At 45.2% G+C, this 17,596-nt stretch overlaps 2 protein-coding genes across 6 annotated transcripts in view; both read left to right on the forward strand.

The window, feature by feature from the left end:
• LOC118414482 overlaps positions 1–17,596 on the forward strand; it is a 119,428-nt gene that overhangs the window by 89,354 nt on the left and 12,478 nt on the right. For all 5 annotated transcript variants that reach the window (XM_035818545.1, XM_035818544.1, XM_035818543.1 and 2 more), the window contains 18 exons: positions 7,141–7,259; positions 7,505–7,659; positions 8,633–8,795; positions 9,098–9,121; positions 9,297–9,599; positions 9,755–9,850; positions 10,103–10,549; positions 10,798–10,952; positions 11,429–11,591; positions 11,894–11,917; positions 12,093–12,395; positions 14,120–14,215; positions 14,496–14,942; positions 15,193–15,347; positions 15,821–15,983; positions 16,286–16,309; positions 16,485–16,787; positions 17,066–17,131. In XM_035818545.1, the coding sequence (XP_035674438.1) occupies positions 7,141–7,259; positions 7,505–7,659; positions 8,633–8,795; positions 9,098–9,121; positions 9,297–9,599; positions 9,755–9,850; positions 10,103–10,549; positions 10,798–10,952; positions 11,429–11,591; positions 11,894–11,917; positions 12,093–12,395; positions 14,120–14,215; positions 14,496–14,942; positions 15,193–15,347; positions 15,821–15,983; positions 16,286–16,309; positions 16,485–16,787; positions 17,066–17,131 (3,206 nt within the window). The remainder of the gene's footprint in view (positions 1–7,140; positions 7,260–7,504; positions 7,660–8,632; positions 8,796–9,097; positions 9,122–9,296; positions 9,600–9,754; positions 9,851–10,102; positions 10,550–10,797; positions 10,953–11,428; positions 11,592–11,893; positions 11,918–12,092; positions 12,396–14,119; positions 14,216–14,495; positions 14,943–15,192; positions 15,348–15,820; positions 15,984–16,285; positions 16,310–16,484; positions 16,788–17,065; positions 17,132–17,596) is intronic.
• The window catches only part of LOC118413013, a 711,153-nt gene that overhangs the window by 20,605 nt on the left and 672,952 nt on the right, over positions 1–17,596 (forward strand). The gene's annotated exons all lie outside the window — the stretch shown is intronic.

Raw genomic sequence — 17,596 nt, forward strand, 5'->3', positions numbered from 1 at the left:
GGCCGAGCTAAATTCTTGATTTGTAAAGGGGGCTTAACAGAAACTTCTCACACCTGTAAAAAAAAAAGAGGGATATATATTTACTAAAGATGCGTATAATGGGACGCGTCAGGATCTAGTTGGGTGGAACTAAAGATCGCTGACGGGTGTGAGTCATCACCTCCTTTCTTCTCCTTTCGACCTCCTTGACTGGACACGATGGTAGGGTTATGGAAAAGTGGGCGTTGTTGGAAACGGTAGGAAAACCAGTTTGCAATGCATAGGCAAAGTAAGGGAAAGGGCACCATTGAAAATCTAATAGAATATGAGGATCTACCTCTTAACAGAAACTTCTCACACCTGTAAAAAAAACTTGAGAGGGATATATATTTACTAAAGATGCGTTTAATGGGACGCGTCAGGATTTAGTCGGGTGGAACTAAAGATCGCTGACGGGTGTGAGTCATCATCTCCTTTCTTCTCCTTGCGACCTCCTTGACTGGACACAGTGTTAGGGTTATGGAAAAGTGGGCGTTGTTAGAAACGGTAGGAAAACCAGTCTACAGTGCATGGGAAAATTACCGAAAAGAACCGTATGAGTCTAATACATCGAAAATGTAACAGAATATGAGGACCTACCTTTCAACAGAAACTTCTAGTCTCACACCTGTAAAGAGGTCTGCATGTTTGCTACAGAGTGATCAATAAGACCTATAGAGGAAGCATGCTAGTTTACAGGACGGGAACAGAACACATCCAGAGAATCAGAGTTTATAAATCTTTGATTAGGAAAAAGTTTGGTTCGGGAGAACATATAACCCCAATCTTCTCGGCAACTGCTGTCAACTATCGAAGGTTGCCGGAAGGTAAATGATATGAAAAGATGAAAGGGACCCGGTGAAATCTAACCCATCCATCATAACAACGTTTCAAACGTCTTCAGAGTCGTCCGCGGGGCATCATGGGCTCTACTTAATCTCAGTTCGAAAGGTCATCTATTCAGTGTATTGAAGAAGCTTGCAAAATGCTTGAAAAGGGCCACAGAAGTTCTTCCACACCTTTAAAAGCATACTTAGGTCTACAGGAAACAAACGGTACTGATGCAGTGCGGAACTGCAGGTGCCGTGGTTTTGGTGATAAGAAACTAAAGCTAGCTTGACGACGTCGACAGACTTTCGTTGGCGACCTTGTTGCAGATTAATGGTTGTCTAGAATAAAAGACGAAAAGAAATTGTGGAACAAACCGGTTTTCTTACATGAAAAAGGAGAGCAGAAAAATAACGTTTTAATTGAGAGAGGCTACAACTAGTAAAGGGACAGGTATTGTCTCTTCTGCAGTCCTTGGCATATTTTGCTGGATAATATGATTTGATTGACAGAAAAGAGGGCGTTGTTACAGACAATTGAGATCCAAATTTTGGTGTACACTCGGTAAAGAATAACCTCAATTCGCCATCAGAGAACACTACGATAATGTACGGACAAAACAAGTAGTCCACCAATAAAACATGAATATTAGCATGTGAATCATTTATAACTGAAGTATGAACTTTTTTCTATTCAGACAGGGCCGTAGGCTCTTTCAGCCATATGTAAAAACAATATATTACAACCAGACAAAGAAGCAAAAGCATCAAAGTAGGGCACAGGGAGCAACTCATAATTGGTCTTTAGTGTCATCCTGTCAATCAACATGCATGCGTCGCAGCAAGAGTAATGCTTCCAAATGTACCAGAGGAACGATCTGCATCTAAATGATAGACTCGAATGGATTCACTAAGGCGGGTTCGTGATATTTGATGAAGACGGTGTGATTGACGATGGGTAGAAACTGATGCAGTCCGATTGTACATTGGGGCAGTGCAGGATAATCTGAACAATAGGACGCTTCTCTAAAACGTCACGCCCCCGGGAAATGAGACACAGCGAGACTTAATGGTGTAAAAGTAACGCCCGCTGAGGGGCAGGAATTTTTTCTCGATTCTTCTTTTCATAACCTCTTTGGCTGGACAACAGGATTTAATTGGCATAAAAGTAGGCGTTGTCACAGACAACATAAAAGACTCATTGAAGTAATACTGGAGAAGAGCTATCTGGTGTCACACGAATCGCCTCGTTCGTCTTGTTCAAGTGATTGACTTGCCTTTAAATATTGTTTACCCGGATGTTTATCCATAAACCACTGTGTACTTTTCGGATATGTCGAGACAATCTACAGGAACCTTTTAGCAGGGACCAAGAAAATGTCTCTATTGTTCTACCGTGACACGTTTATCTATGGAGCGTTGTCGGTAGATAAATGTGCCGGTAAGACCTACAGGACAGAAGAAACCCGGCGACATGGAGCTCATTAATCATCACAGAGCCTCAGAACCATACACTGGACATCACATGTGTTCCCATGTGCCACAGTGCAGGGGACTAAAATGCCTATTGATACAGCACAACTTGTTGTGCTGCCCCTACGGCTGATTAATCAGCCTACGGCTGATTAAAAGGCTATGGGACGAACGAACGAACGAACGAAAACAACAGGACCACATACTCATACCAGCATTTTATATAATTTTCATGTCATTTATTTTTTTACCAGGGTATTTCATATTCTACTGTCCATTCTATGGCACACTATGACAGACACGGAGGGTTTTTTTTTTCAATTCAGTTTTGGATGGGTAATGATTCAAAACTCCATTTTTTTAGCGGAGATGTTTTGGGCTGGTCTATTTTACCAATTTACATGGGGTGCACTGGAAGAGTTCATTCTTGCACGGATGATTTTTAAGACTCATGCTTGTCCATAAGTGTGATTAGTAGTTAGAAGTCATTTTAAGCAGAAGTGTGCTATTTTCGCACATGGGTGATTTTGAAGTCTATTGTTGCATTTGGAGGGAGATGGCTGTAATATGCTGTATTTGCTTTCAAGCAAATATCGGCCTTTCTAGTTTATATACGTGACTCATGTATGGGGTTGTCAGGATTCTGCATTCGTGTGCATGTATTGGTAAAGAAACAGGGCTTGATTGTGAACGTATATAACCACAGTATCAGCGCCGCGGCAAGGGGGAGGCGGTGGATTCGCGTAATCAAAAGGTTGCTGCGATGAAAAATTAGCGGTCGGAATAGTTACCGTTAAAACCGCTGGAAAACATTCTGCATTTTGACGAAAATGTTGCCTCTCTAATATTCTAATTCTGATCATACAGTTTTTTTCTGTTACAGCAGACCAGAATCACGTGACTGATCCTACGCATGGGAGGGCCGGACATGCGCACAATGGGGTGGGCACTGCTGCTCCTCCTGGCTACCATAGCCTGTACTGCAGCTGAGGACTTCGACATCGACGGAGAGGTTACTTTTGCGCTATTGTTATTTGAACTTTTTAGCAGGGTTCAAATTAGAAAGTTGATGATAGGAAAGCAACCACTTTGTAAACAGTGATAATGATAATCTATTGCCCAATAGTGATTGAAAGCTAAGTGTCAATATCAATATGTACATAGCTAATAAATACGTATGCTTTACAACCTCGAAATCAAAACTCCACATTGATATTCTAGGATTGACTCTTCCTTATCTATCAAACCTGCATGGTGGCTGTAAAACTGAGTGGAAACACCCTGCAAGTGTTGGTTAGAGTTGGCTAGAATAAACATGTTGATATGTTTGTATTGTTTAGAGTTGGTTAGAGTAAACCTGCTTATATATGTTTCAGGACCAACTGTTTGACCAGGCAGAGGATCTCGGTGCGGAAGCTGCTGCTGAACTGGTAGGCACAACATAACACTTTGGTACAAATGTGCCACATGTGCTCGCATCAATTGGGGTTTTTATTTATCTAAGATTTAAAATTCTTCACTAGCAGTTGCAGCCAGCTTAACCTCATAAAGAGAAGAGCCTTCTGTATACAACTAACTTTATCAATGGTATCTAACTGTACTATAATGATAAATGCTGCTTGTTGTCTATCTGCTTACACTTGAAGTTTTACGTCTCCGTAGTTGGACGATATCGAAGACCTGAAAGAAGAGTTACGTCGAGGGTTCTCCGGTCATGGCCACGGTCACGGAAGAGGAGGCTTTAGTGGCGGAGGTCACGGCTTTAGTGGCGGAGGTCACGGAAGAGGAGGCTTTAGTGGCGGAGGTCACGGCTTTAGTGGCGGAGGTCACGGTCATGGTCATGGTGGGGGAGGAGGCCTTTTTGGTCACGGCGGCTTTCTCGGCACCGGTCTGGGTGCCGGCCATGGACAAGGCGGCTCTGCGCAGTCCGCTGCTCAAGGAGGTGAGACTAGACGTTAGCATGCTTATACCCCCTTTCCACTTGGACGGCGCTCTCGCCGCGCTCTCTCTGCGACCTAGTTTTTGACAGATCGCTCAACGAATTCTATAGAAAAGAAACGAATTTGTTTACACTTTGTGTGTTTTGTTGTCTTCTCAATCACACTTGTACGTTTTGTATGATATACCCAGTGTGAAAGCGAAGGGTACACATATCCTATTTAGGTCGCAGTGAGAGCGCAGCGCGATCACCGTCTAGTGGAAAGGGGGCCTTACCAAAGGTTTATCCGTATTGTCATTGCCCTTGAGTAGGTGTGCGCAGCCATCCACATCCGTCACATGTTGTTTCTTTGTTTGTTTGTTGTCGAAGGATTGTTATCGAGAAAAGAGAGAACTCTATTGTGCTACAATCTTACATGGAACAATGTATGGAAACAACTATTACACAAGTACAAAATAGATGTGTAGAATAAAACTTAACATCCTAATTAACATGACAATAAGGGCTAATATACGTCTTTGGTATTGTGTTACAATCGAGAAAGGCTACTCCTTAGTTTCAGTATTGTTTCTCATAACAAAGCAGCCATTGATATAATTGCCGTATATCTTTGTAACAGAACTGAATGTGGATAAGGGTCTAAGGAACTTATTTACAACATGAATACCTGCGAAAGAAAATTGTTCACAATACGTTAACGACTATCACCTGTTGGCAGCATTGTCATTTTATAAAAAACGGATGGAGTGTAAGATATATAAGAGTGTAAGAGCATAATGTACCGAACGATACTCTGATCTGTAATTCTCTTACCAACATCGGCCCTTCCAGCACGAGGGAACACAGTTTACCACGTCTTCGCGCAAGCAAAGAACTACGACCAGGCCAAGCAACACTGCAAGTCCATCAACGGACACCTTGCCGACATCAAGACAAGGGCCTTGCACGACTTTATCCTGGGTCTCATCCGCAAAGTCGACTTCAACAGGGACTACTGGTTTGGACTCAACGAGAAGACGGTAAGGATAGATTTGGAAACTGAGTCATTTATTTCGTTATGCAAACAGTTAAACTCTTCTCAAAGTTCATCTGTGCTGGTAAATAACAATATGGTACACCTATCATTAAAGCTCTTCCTATCTAGTTTACCAAGGCCACCATACTTGAATGCTTTTTTTTCTGAGAGAGCTAGAATGGGAGCCCGGTACCAGTGCTAAGAAGAACAGCCCTTTTTGTTTACATGGAACAAAGTCTCCTTCGCCACACAACCTTCTTTTAATTCTTCCCTGAACGTTTCGACGACCATCTGTCCCTTCATCAGTACAAAAGATTTTATACTGATGAAGACGACAGATGGTCGTCGAAACGTTTACGGAAGAATTAACAGAAGGTTGTGTAACGAAGAATACTGACTTTTTGTTTACATTTTGTAGGTTGCGAAGACCTGGACCTGGTCGGACGGATCTCCCATCAAAGGCTGTGACTTCACCTACTGGGCCCCGGGCGAGCCGAACAACGCGCTGTGGTCCCAAGACTGCGGGCAGCTGTGGAAAGTGGCCGGGTACAAGTGGGACGACGACAACTGCGCTCACCAGAAGTACTTCATCTGCCAGATTGGTCAGTGGGAAGGCAGTAGATCTTTATTTTTTGTTGTTTATTGATATCTTCAGACTCTTTGATAGCCCGATTCAGTTTTGACAAACTGACAAACATACAAGGAAATAAATACATATTACAGGGAAAATGAAAGTACACAACGGAACATACAAGTACAAATAAAACATAAAAGAAGGCAGAATATTCAAAATGATTTTACGACTTTAGAGATCAATAAGTAAACTTTCTAGTGTCGCCACCAAGTGTCCACCATTGGTCTCTCTAGACTTCACATCATCTGTATCAATATTGTTTGTAGATAGTCATGCTAGTTATAGGATGCTATAGAAGATAGACTTTGATAGTACTTCAGATATAGTTATTTATTAATGTATTCAAAAAATATTTCACTTTTTCTTGCTTTTTTATCTTGTCTAACAACGAGGTTATGTCCTTCTGTGCGTATCCAGGGCCCGGGGAGGGGAACGCCTGTGGTGGGTCATCAGGTAAACATGAAAGGCATTTATTCTGATTAACGATTTAAAACGGAATCGACAGTTGAAAATTACCAGATTTAATGCAATCATATTTGTTTTAATAGCAGTTCTTGTTGGGCCTTAAAGGCTCACAGTTGAGTGTTTAAGACTTACGAATGTAATATATTACAGGAGGCTTTTCTGCCGGAGGACTGTCCGGAGGAGGCTTCTCTGGGTCGGGCCTTGGAGGAGGAGGAGCAGGTAGGGGAATGTCTTGTAAAGCCTGGCTTCAACTCCCAACAGACAAGAAAAGTACTGGGATAAGGGCAGCAATCTGGATATTACCATTTATTCATACTGTATGTATTACAACTCTTATACAATGAAGCTAATTGCATCTTATTGTTACTTCTTTCAAACATAGCGTATGGTTCCTTCTTAAGTGAGAGAAATGAGTGTAATTCCTTTCCATACCCACTCCAGCCACCTGGCTGCGGCGGGACCCGTCCTGGGTTGTCAGCTCTGCCGGCACACCATGGAAGAACGGAGGAGTGACGTACGATGCGGCCAAGGCCTTGGATGGGAGCACTGGGACCTACTGGAACCCCCAGGAGACCTCACGAAACTACAACAACTGGTACATCGTGCTGGATCTCAAGGCGCCATACACTCTCTCACAAATCGCCATAAACAACTTCGGAGACACCACGCACGACGTCAAAGCCTTCAAGCTGCAAAAGTCCCAGAGCGGAGCGCCGAACAGCTGGGAGGACGTCACATCCGTCGGTACCGTCCAGGGAGGCACGAACAGGCGGCAGGAGTTCGGCGGGTTCCAGGGAACAGCGCGGTACTGGAGGTTCGTCGTTACTCAGACCCACTCGGGATATCAGCCGTATCTGGTGGGAGTGGACTTCTACGGGAGCCGAGCAGGTAAGAGGAACATTTGTTGATCTCCACACAACTGCTACGTAATTATTTGTTGTATACGTCTTTATGTTTTGCAAAGGAAAAGCAGCAAATAGCAAAAAGTTTATTTCACTTTAGCTTTTGATGAAATTTTGTGTTTTTTTATGACTCATTCTGACGTTGTAAAAATACAGTCATATGTAATCCTTTTGTGTATGTAATGATGGATCAATCTTGGTGAAACAGAAGTGTTGAACATTTCCTCACAGGTGGAGAGGTTGGAAAGGTCCAAGGTCCGAAGTACATCAGCCTGGGTTGTTGGAAAGACACCGGCAATCGCGCCATCGCCACGCTAGAGGGCGCAGACGCACGGCTGGACGGGTCTTACACCGCCCGTGCTGACGCCATCGAGAAGTGCTACCAGGTTCGATGAAGTTTGTTTTCTTAAGCGGAACATAGAAATTACATACTGTTTGTTCTCGCATCACGAAAAGTCACACGGTGACGACATGAACGTAGTGAGGGCAAAGGAATAAACCACACACGTGAATAGACATAATTGAAAATCAGAACTGGCTGCAAAAAGCTTACTGACTTAGAAACTGGACTGGGCGGTCCGGAGCTTCTCGCAGCGATGTATGACAGACTGTACTTTTTTTTTTTTTTTTACTCAATGGTCACCACGTAACAAGGCCTGAAGGCCACTCAAGGTAACGGGTTACATGATTGGAACTGTAACAGCAACTCTTCGCCCTAGGTCAGAAACATCATGATTGAGACCAGCCCAATTGCTCACTATGAGTGAGGACTAACTGACCCAATAGGCGAAGCAGGGGTTACGAGGGCTGCTGGGGAGATTCCCTACCCCTATTTTGGCCGGAATGGTTTGATCCGCTCGGGTGGATGTTCGCACATGTGGCACCGGTTCTTTTACGTGCATAGGGTATGGCTCTCCCCATACACGGGACCTCCATTTAACGTCCTATCCGAGGGACGACTCATTTTTCACTTGAGTAAAGTGAGGAAAGGCGTGTAAAGTGCCTTTCCCAAGGGCACAAGACCGGCCACACGGCAGGCGGATTCGAACCGGCGACCTCTCGGTCACGGGCCGAATACGCTACCACTGTGCTACGCGGCCCCACGTTGAACTGGAAGTCAAACTTCACTCGCTGCACCTCATAGAGGATGACAAATGATTATGATGATAAACTGACTGAAAAATACCTTGGAATAGCGTGTTTGATAAAAGGAAATTCTGCTTGTTAAATAGTCGTTTATTGTAGTAGAAGTAGTACTGTATTTATAATGGTAATGCCCTGTCGGCCTAGGCCGTTCTTCCCAGAGGACCAGTTGGTCGAAATTGATGTTCATATAATGAGAAAACCGTGTCCATACAGGTGGCCAAGTCCCGCGGATACTCCGTGTTTGCTGTCCAAAATGGCGGCTGGTGTGCCGGCTCAGCTAATGCCCTCAGCACCTACCGGAAGTACGGGCGCTCGGCGGCATGTGGGAAAGATGGAGAAGGAGGAGGCTGGGCGAACGAAGTCTACCTGATTACAGGTAAGCTGGAACATCCTTTGGAATATAAGTACTACAACAATGCATAACACAAATGTTTCAATTCTTAGCTAGACCTAGTAGCAAGCCTTTTAAGATAACCTGCACTTACACTCCATCCAGGTATCTAAAAATCCACAGGGAGAAAAACAATCCAAAGACAGTCAGAAAAAAAGACGGAATTCTTTCAGTGTAGTTCTTAAGCTTGCATTTTTTCAACTGCAACTACTTGATACATGACAAACAAAATGTCATCCAAATACTTGTAGCATTTTTCTTGTTGACCTTTCTTGTGTTTGTTTCAGGGGCTCCCATAACTTTGCCTGCGGGTAAGTTGTTTCACATTTGCATATATTGTCTTATATACTCCATATAGGCATTTCCTTCGATTTTAGTATTGAGCTTTATTTGTCTAACATTCTCATTCACATAACCAATGCTCTGGTCTTTTCTACACGACCATGCACTTCGTCTTATTGTTAATATCTGTACATGTTTCCACAGGATACGTTCCCAAGCCGTACTTCAGTATCGGGTGTTGGAAGGACACCGGAAACCGCGCCATTCCTACTCTGGAGGGGAAAGACGCACGTTTAGACGGCAGCTATACCGCACGCGCCAACGCCATCGAAAAGTGCTACCAGGTGGCCAAGTCGCTCGGCTACCGAGCCTTCGCGGTCCAAAATGGTGGCTGGTGTGCCGGATCGGCTAACGCCCTCAGCACCTACAAGAAGTACGGACCCTACACAACTTGCAAGGAAGACGGGGAAGGAGGAGCTTGGGGAAATGAGGTTTATCTCATCTCAGGTATCGTGTCTTCTGTCTGGTGCTATATGGTGTTCGCATGAGGAATATCTCACAGTTCGAATCAAATTGAGAATGATATTATAAACCCCATTTTCATGATTATATGAAAGCATGTTTAACCTTACTAGCTATAAGATTGTAACTTCGTGTTTCAGGTCTGCTAGGAGGCTCCGGCTTTTCCTCTGGAGGATTTTCCAGTGGAGGCTTTTCCTCTGGAGGATTTTCCAGTGGAGGCGTTGGAGGAGGACCAGGTAGGCTGATATCTAGCTTTACTTGAAGTTCCTTAAAAACAACAGCAACAAGAACAGAAAGGTATATTCGTAAATCAGGAGCAAAGGGGAGAAAACAGCATGCATGAACCAGACTAAAAGTAATTCAATTTAAAACATGAGTTGAGGCTAAATTTACGCAATATTTTTTTGCATGACATATTATCTGATTTAGGGGCAATCATTCGTAACTGCTCAGCGAACTCTTATAACTCTTTGATTCTGACTCTCCAGCTGGCTGGTTGCGGCGGGACCCGTCCTGGGTTGTCAGCTCTGCCGGCACACCATGGAAGAACGGAGGAGTGACGTACGATGCGGCCAAGGCCTTGGATGGGAGCACTGGGACCTACTGGAACCCCGGGGAAACCTCACGAAACTACAACAACTGGTACATCGTGCTGGATCTCAAGGCGCCCTACACTCTCTCACAAATCGCCATAAACAACTTCGGAGACACCACGCACGACGTCAAAGCCTTCAAGCTGCAAAAGTCACAGAGCGGAGCGCAGAACAGCTGGGAGGACGTCAAATCCGTCGGTACCGTCCAGGGAGGCACGAACAGGCGGCAGGAGTTCGGCGGGTTCCAGGGAACAGCGCGGTACTGGAGGTTCGTCGTTACTCAGACCCACTCGGGTTGGCAGCCGTATCTGGTGGAAGTGGACTTCTACGGGAGCCGAGCAGGTAAGAGGAACATTCTTTGTTGATCTACACACAACTGCTACGTAATTATTTGTTGTATACGTCTTTATGCTTTATAAAAGAAAAGCAGCAAATAGCAAAAAAGTTTATTTTACTTCCGCCTTTGATGAAATTTTGTGTTTTTTATGACTCATTCTGACGTAGTAACAATACAGTCATATGCAATCATTTTGTGTATGTAATGATGTGTCAATCTTGGTGAAACGGAAGTGTTGAACATTTCCTCACAGGTGGAGAGGGTGGAAAGGTCCAAGGTCCGAAGTACATCAGCCTGGGATGCTGGAAAGACACCGGCAATCGAGCCATCGCCACGCTAGAGGGCGCAGACGCACGGCTGGACGGGTCTTACACCGCCCGTGCTGACGCCATCGAGAAGTGCTACCAGGTTCGATGAAGTTTGTTTTCTTAAGCGGAACATAGAAATTACATACTGTTTGTTCTCGCGTCACGAAAAGTCACATGGTGACGACATGAACGTAGTGATGGCAAAGGAATAAACCACACACGTGAATAGACATAATTGAAAATCAGAACTGGCTGCAAAAAGCTTACTGACTTAGAAACTGGACTGGGCGGTCCGGAGCTTCTCGCAGCGATGTATGACAGACTGTACTGGAAGTCAAACTTCACTCGCTGCACCTCATAGAGGATGACAACTGATTATGATGATAAACTGACTGAAAAATACCTTGGAATAGCGTGTTTGATAAAAGGAAATTCTGCTTGTTAAATAGTCGTTTATTGTAGTAGAAGTAGTACTGTATTTATAATGGTAATACCCTGTCGGCCTAAGCCGTTCTTCCCAGAGGACCAGTTGGTCGAAATTGATGTTCATACAATGAGAAAACCGTGTCCATACAGGTGGCCAAGTCCCGCGGATACTCCGTGTTTGCTGTCCAAAATGGCGGCTGGTGTGCCGGCTCAGCTAATGCCCTCAGCACCTACCGGAAGTACGGGCGCTCGGCGGCATGTGGGAAAGATGGAGAAGGAGGAGGCTGGGCGAACGAAGTCTACCTGATTACAGGTAAGCTGGAACATCATTTGGAATATAAGTACTACAACATTGCATAACACAAATGTTTCTATTCTTAGTTAGACCTAGTACCAAGCCTTTTCAGATAACCTACACTTACACTCCATCTAGGTCTCTAAAAATCCACAGGGAGAAAAACAATCCAAAGACAGTCACAAAAAAAGACGGAATTCTTTCAGTGTAGTTCTTAAGCATGTATTTTTTTTACTGCAACTACTTGATACATGACAAACAAAATGTCATCCAAATACTTGTAGCATTTTTCTTGTTGACCTTTCTTGTGTTTGTTTCAGGAGCTCCCATAACTTTGCCTGCGGGTAAGTCGTTTCACATTTGCATTTCTTGTCTTATATACTCCATATAGACATTTCCTTCGATTCTAGCATTGAGCTTTATTTGTCTAACATTCTCATTCACATAACCAATGCTCTGGTCTTTTCTACACGACCATGCACTTCGTCTTATTGTTAATATCTGTACATGTTTCCACAGGATACGTTCCCAAGCCGTACTTCAGTATCGGGTGTTGGAAGGACACCGGAAACCGCGCCATTCCTACTCTGGAGGGGAAAGACGCACGTTTGGACGGCAGCTATACCGCACGCGCCGACGCCATCGAAAAGTGCTACCAGGTGGCCAAGTCGCTCGGCTACCGAGCCTTTGCGGTCCAAAATGGCGGCTGGTGTGCCGGATCGGCTAACGCCCTCAGCACCTACAAGAAGTACGGACCCTACACAACTTGCAAGGGAGACGGAGAAGGAGGAGCCTGGGGAAATGAGGTCTATCTCATCTCAGGTATCGTGTCTTCTGTCTGGTGCTATATGGTGTTCGCATGAGGAATATCTCACAGTTCGATTCAAATTGAGGATGATATTATAAACCACATTTCCATGATTATATGAAAGCATAGGATAAGGGAGAAATTCTTTGTACACAACCAGTGGGTACTTACATAGCTTACGTTTCGATGTCTCTCAGACACCTTCGTCAGAGCTTCTAACTGGAGTTCTGCTTCTCACCGTTATATGTAGCCGATGTAGGTGGCGCTTTTGCGGTGAGAAAACAATCCCAAACGTGGCTTAGTTTGTATCCCCCTTCGTCCCGGTTCATCACTGGGGTTGACTTTCTTATCCAGATGACATCATTGAGCTGTTCATCGTCACGACCACGTACTTCTACTTCAGGGGTAACATCTACCAGCAGAAATTTGGGACAGCAATGGGGAGCCCGGTATCCCCGGTACTGGCAAACTTGTTTATGGAGTGGCTAGAACAAGAAGCCATTGCCACAGCACCCATCACATGCAAGCCCAAGTTATGGAAAAGGTATGTTGATGACGTGGCAGAGGTGGTGAGGAGAGGAGCCCAGCAAGAGCTCACAGACCACCTTAACAGCATCGACCCCACCGACAACATACAGTTTACGTATGAAGAGGAGAAGGAAGGCACACTACCTTTCCTCGACACCCTTCTAGTGCGTAAGGAGGATGGTACAGTGAAACTTTTGGTGTACAGGAAGAGCACGCACACGGACCAATACCTAAACTTCCAGTCCCACCACCCTCTGCACCAAAAGTTAGGAGTTATCCGTACCCTGTTGGACCGATGCAACACCGTCACCACTGAAGACCAGGACAAAGAACAGGAAACACAACATGTCAAGAGAGCCCTCACACGCTGTGGCTACCCTCAATGGGCCTTCAACAAAGTGGAACAACAGAAGAAGAGACCTAAACAGAAAGAACTGAGCACTAAACAACAGGAAAAGTCGAAAGGTATGGTGACCATCCCTTACGTCAAAGGAGTCACGGAACCTTTGGAAAGGGTATTTCGGAAACACGGGATAGCCACTGCAGTCAAACCCAAAACAACACTGAGAAGTCTGTTAGTGCATCCTAAGGACAAACAGGAGGACTTAGCCAAAACAGACTGTGTGTACAGAATCCCGTGCCAGAGCTGTGATCAGGTGTACATTGGTGAAACAGGAAGGATTTTTGGGACGAGGTTAGAAGAACACAAGAAAGAAGCCAACAACATAGATGCCACTAGATACACAAGATCACAGAAAAGACTTGCGCTCAAAGAAGAAAAGAAGTCGGCAGTTACAGACCATATCGCCAGGAACAATTGCGTAATTGACTGGGAGGGGGCGAAGGTCATAGACAGGGAAGACAATAGGCGGGCACGGTGGATTAAGGAGGCCATCTGGATAAGAAAGTCAACCCCAGTGATGAACCGGGACGAAGGGGGATACAAACTAAGCCACGTTTGGGATTGTTTTCTCACCGCAAAAGCGCCACCTACATCGGCTACATATAGCGGTGAGAAGCAGAACTCCAGTTAGAAGCTCTGACGAAGGTGTCTGAGAGACATCGAAACGTAAGCTATGTAAGTACCCACTGGTTGTGTACAAAGAATTTCTCCCTTATCCTATATTCTACCAACCTGATGAAACTATTTTCGGATATATGAAAGCATGTTTAACATTCCTAGCTATAAGATTGTAACTTTTTTTTTCAGGTCTGCTAGGAGGCTCCGGCTTTTCCTCTGGAGGATTTTCCAGTGGAGGCTTTTCCTCTGGAGGCTTTTCCAGTGGAGGCGTTGGAGGAGGACCAGGTAGGCTGATATCTAGCTTTACTGGAAGTCCCTTAAAAACAACAGCAACAAGAACAGAAAGGTGTATACGTAAATCAGGAGTAAAAAGGAGAAAACAGCATGCATGAACCAGACTAAAAGTAACTTCGAAATTATCCATGGTACTTATTCAATTTAAAACATGCACAATGAAGTGAGCTGCGGCTATCTATACGCAATATTTTTTCATGACATATTATCTGATATAGGGGCATTCATTGGTAACTGCTCAACTCTTGTAACTCTTTGATTCTGACTTCAGCCACCTGGCTGCGGCGGGACCCGTCCTGGGTTGTCAGCTCTGCCGGCACACCATTGAAGAACGGAGGAGTGACGTACGATGCGGCCAAGGTCTTGGATGGGAGCACTGGGACCTACTGGAACCCCCAGGAGACCTCACGAAACTACAACAACTGGTACATCGTGCTGGATCTCAAGGCGCCATACACTCTCTCACAAATCGCCATAAACAACTTCGGAGACACCACGCACGACGTCAAAGCCTTCAAGCTGCAAAAGTCACAGAGCGGAGCGCAGAACAGCTGGGAGGACGTCACATCCGTCGGTACCGTCCAGGGAGGCACGAACAGGCGGCAGGAGTTCGGCGGGTTCCAGGGAACAGCGCGGTACTGGAGGTTCGTCGTTACTCAGACCCACTCGGGTTGGCAGCCGTATCTGGTGGAAGTGGACTTCTACGGGAGCCGAGCAGGTAAGAGGAACATTCTTTGTTGATCTACACACAACTGCTACGCGATTGTTTGTTGTATACGTCTTCATGCTTTATAAAGGAAAAGCAGCAAATAGCAAAAAAAGTTTATTTTACTTCCGCCTTTGATGAAATTTTGTGTTTTTTTATGACTCATTCTGACGTAGTAACAATACAGTCATATGCAATCATTTTGTGCATGTAATGATGGGTCAATCTTGGTGAAACAGAAGTGTTGAACATTTCCTCACAGGTGGAGAGGTTGGAAAGGTACAAGGTCCGAAGTACATCAGCCTGGGTTGCTGGAAAGACACCGGCAATCGAGCCATCGCCACGCTAGAGGGCGCAGACGCACGGCTGGACGGGTCTTACACCGCCCGTGCTGACGCCATCGAGAAGTGCTATCAGGTTCGATGAAGTTTGTTTTCTTAAGCGGAACATAGAAATTACATACTGTTTGTTCTCGCGTCACTAAAAGTCACACGGTGACGACATGACCGTAGTGAGGGCAAAGGAATAAACCACACACGTGAATAGACATAATTGAAAATCAGAACTGGCTGCAAAAAGCTTACTGACTTAGAAACTGGGCTGGACGGTCCGGAGCTTCTCGCAGCGATGTATGACAGACTGTACTGGAAGTCAAACTTCACTCGCTGCACCTCATAGAGGATGACAAATGGTGATGATGAACTGACTGAAAAATACCTTGGAATAGCGTGTTTGATAAAAGAAAATTCTGCTTGTTAAATAGTCGTTTATTGTAGTAGAAGTAGTACTGTATTTATAATGGTAATGCCATGTCGGCCTAGGCCGTTCTTCCCAGAGGACCAGTTGGTCGAAATTGATGTTCATATAATGAGAAAACCGTGTCCATACAGGTGGCCAAGTCCCGCGGATACTCCGTGTTTGCTGTCCAAAATGGCGGCTGGTGTGCCGGCTCAGCTAATGCCCTCAGCACCTACCGGAAGTACGGGCGCTCGGCGGCATGTGGGAAAGATGGAGAAGGAGGAGGCTGGGCGAACGAAGTCTACCTGATTACAGGTAAGCTGGAACATCCTTTGGAATATAAGTACCACAACATTCCATAACACAAATGTTTCTATTCTTAGTTAGACCTAGTACCAAGCCTTTTAAGATAACCTACACTTACACTCCATCCAGGTATCTAAAAATCCACAGGGAGAAAAGCAATCCAAAGACAGTCAGAAAAAAAGACGGAATTCTTTCAGTGTAGTTCTTAAGCTTGCATTTTTTTAACTGCAACTACTTGATACATGACAAACAAAATGTCATCCAAATACTTGTAGTATTTTTCTTGTTGACCTTTCTTGTGTTTGTTTCAGGAGCTCCCATAACTTTGCCTAAGGGTAAGTCGTTTCACATTTGCATATATTGTCTTATACACTCCATATAGGCATTTCCTTCGATTTTATTATTGAGCTTTATTTGTCTAACATTCTCATTCACATAACCAATGCTCTGGTCTTTTCTACACGACCGTGCACTTCGTATTATTGTTAATATCTGTACATGTTTCCACAGGCTACGTTCCCAAGCCGTACTTCAGCATTGGCTGTTGGAAGGACACCGGAAACCGCGCCATTCCTACTCTGGAGGGGAAAGACGCACGTTTGGACGGCAGCTATACCGCACGCGCCAACGCCATCGAAAAGTGCTACCAGGTGGCCAAGTCGCTCGGCTACCGAGCCTTTGCGGTTCAAAATGGCGGCTGGTGTGCCGGATCGGCTAACGCCCTCAGCACCTACAAGAAGTACGGACCCTACACAACTTGCAAGGGAGACGGAGAAGGAGGAGCCTGGGGAAATGAGGTTTATCTCATCTCAGGTATCGTGTCTTCTGTCTGGTGCTGTATGGTGTTCGCATGCATTTGTCGTGATGTGATACCTAATTCAACGTCGAGGAATATCTTACAGTTAGATTCGATAAAGATGACATTATTACCATTTCCATGATAAGATGAAAGCATGATTAACCTTCCTAGGAATATCTTACAGTTTGATTCAATTTAAATTTAGATAAAGACGATATTACAAATCATTTTGATGATTATATGAAAGCATGTTTAGTCTTCATAGCTATAAGATTGTAACTTCGTGTTTCAGGTCTGCTAGGAGGCTCCGGCTATTCCTCTGGAGGCTTTTCCAGTGGAGGCGTTGGAGGAGGACCAGGTAGGCCGATATCTAGCTTTGCTTGAAGTCCCCTTTCGTGTTAGTCTTTACATCTTCCGTGTACTCTTTCCTCAACAAAGCTACAGAGCAGATGTTGTATTGACTTTTTTCTGTATCATTGAAGCTGTAGGCACCACTAACATCGCCCTGAACCGCCCTGCTGCCCAGTCCAGCGATGCCTATGGAGGTACTGCCGGGCGTGCTGTAGATGGGAACGACAATCCTCAATGGGCCGGGGGGTCCTGTACCCACACGGTAAATGGACCCAACCCGTGGTGGCGGGTGGACCTGGGCAGCAGCCAGGCTGTGGGGCGGGTGGTCGTTACCAACAGGAAGGACTGCTGCTCGGACAGGCTGGAAGGCTTCACGGTTTACGTGGGCGACAGTCCCGAGGTGCTGTCCAACCCGACCTGCGGGGGGCCGCAGTCCGTGGCCGGCAAGGGCACCATCACCGTGAGCTGCGGT

Source organism: Branchiostoma floridae, chromosome 4 (assembly GCF_000003815.2).
Source record: "Branchiostoma floridae strain S238N-H82 chromosome 4, Bfl_VNyyK, whole genome shotgun sequence".
In the NCBI taxonomy this organism is placed as follows: Eukaryota; Metazoa; Chordata; class Leptocardii; order Amphioxiformes; family Branchiostomatidae; genus Branchiostoma; species Branchiostoma floridae.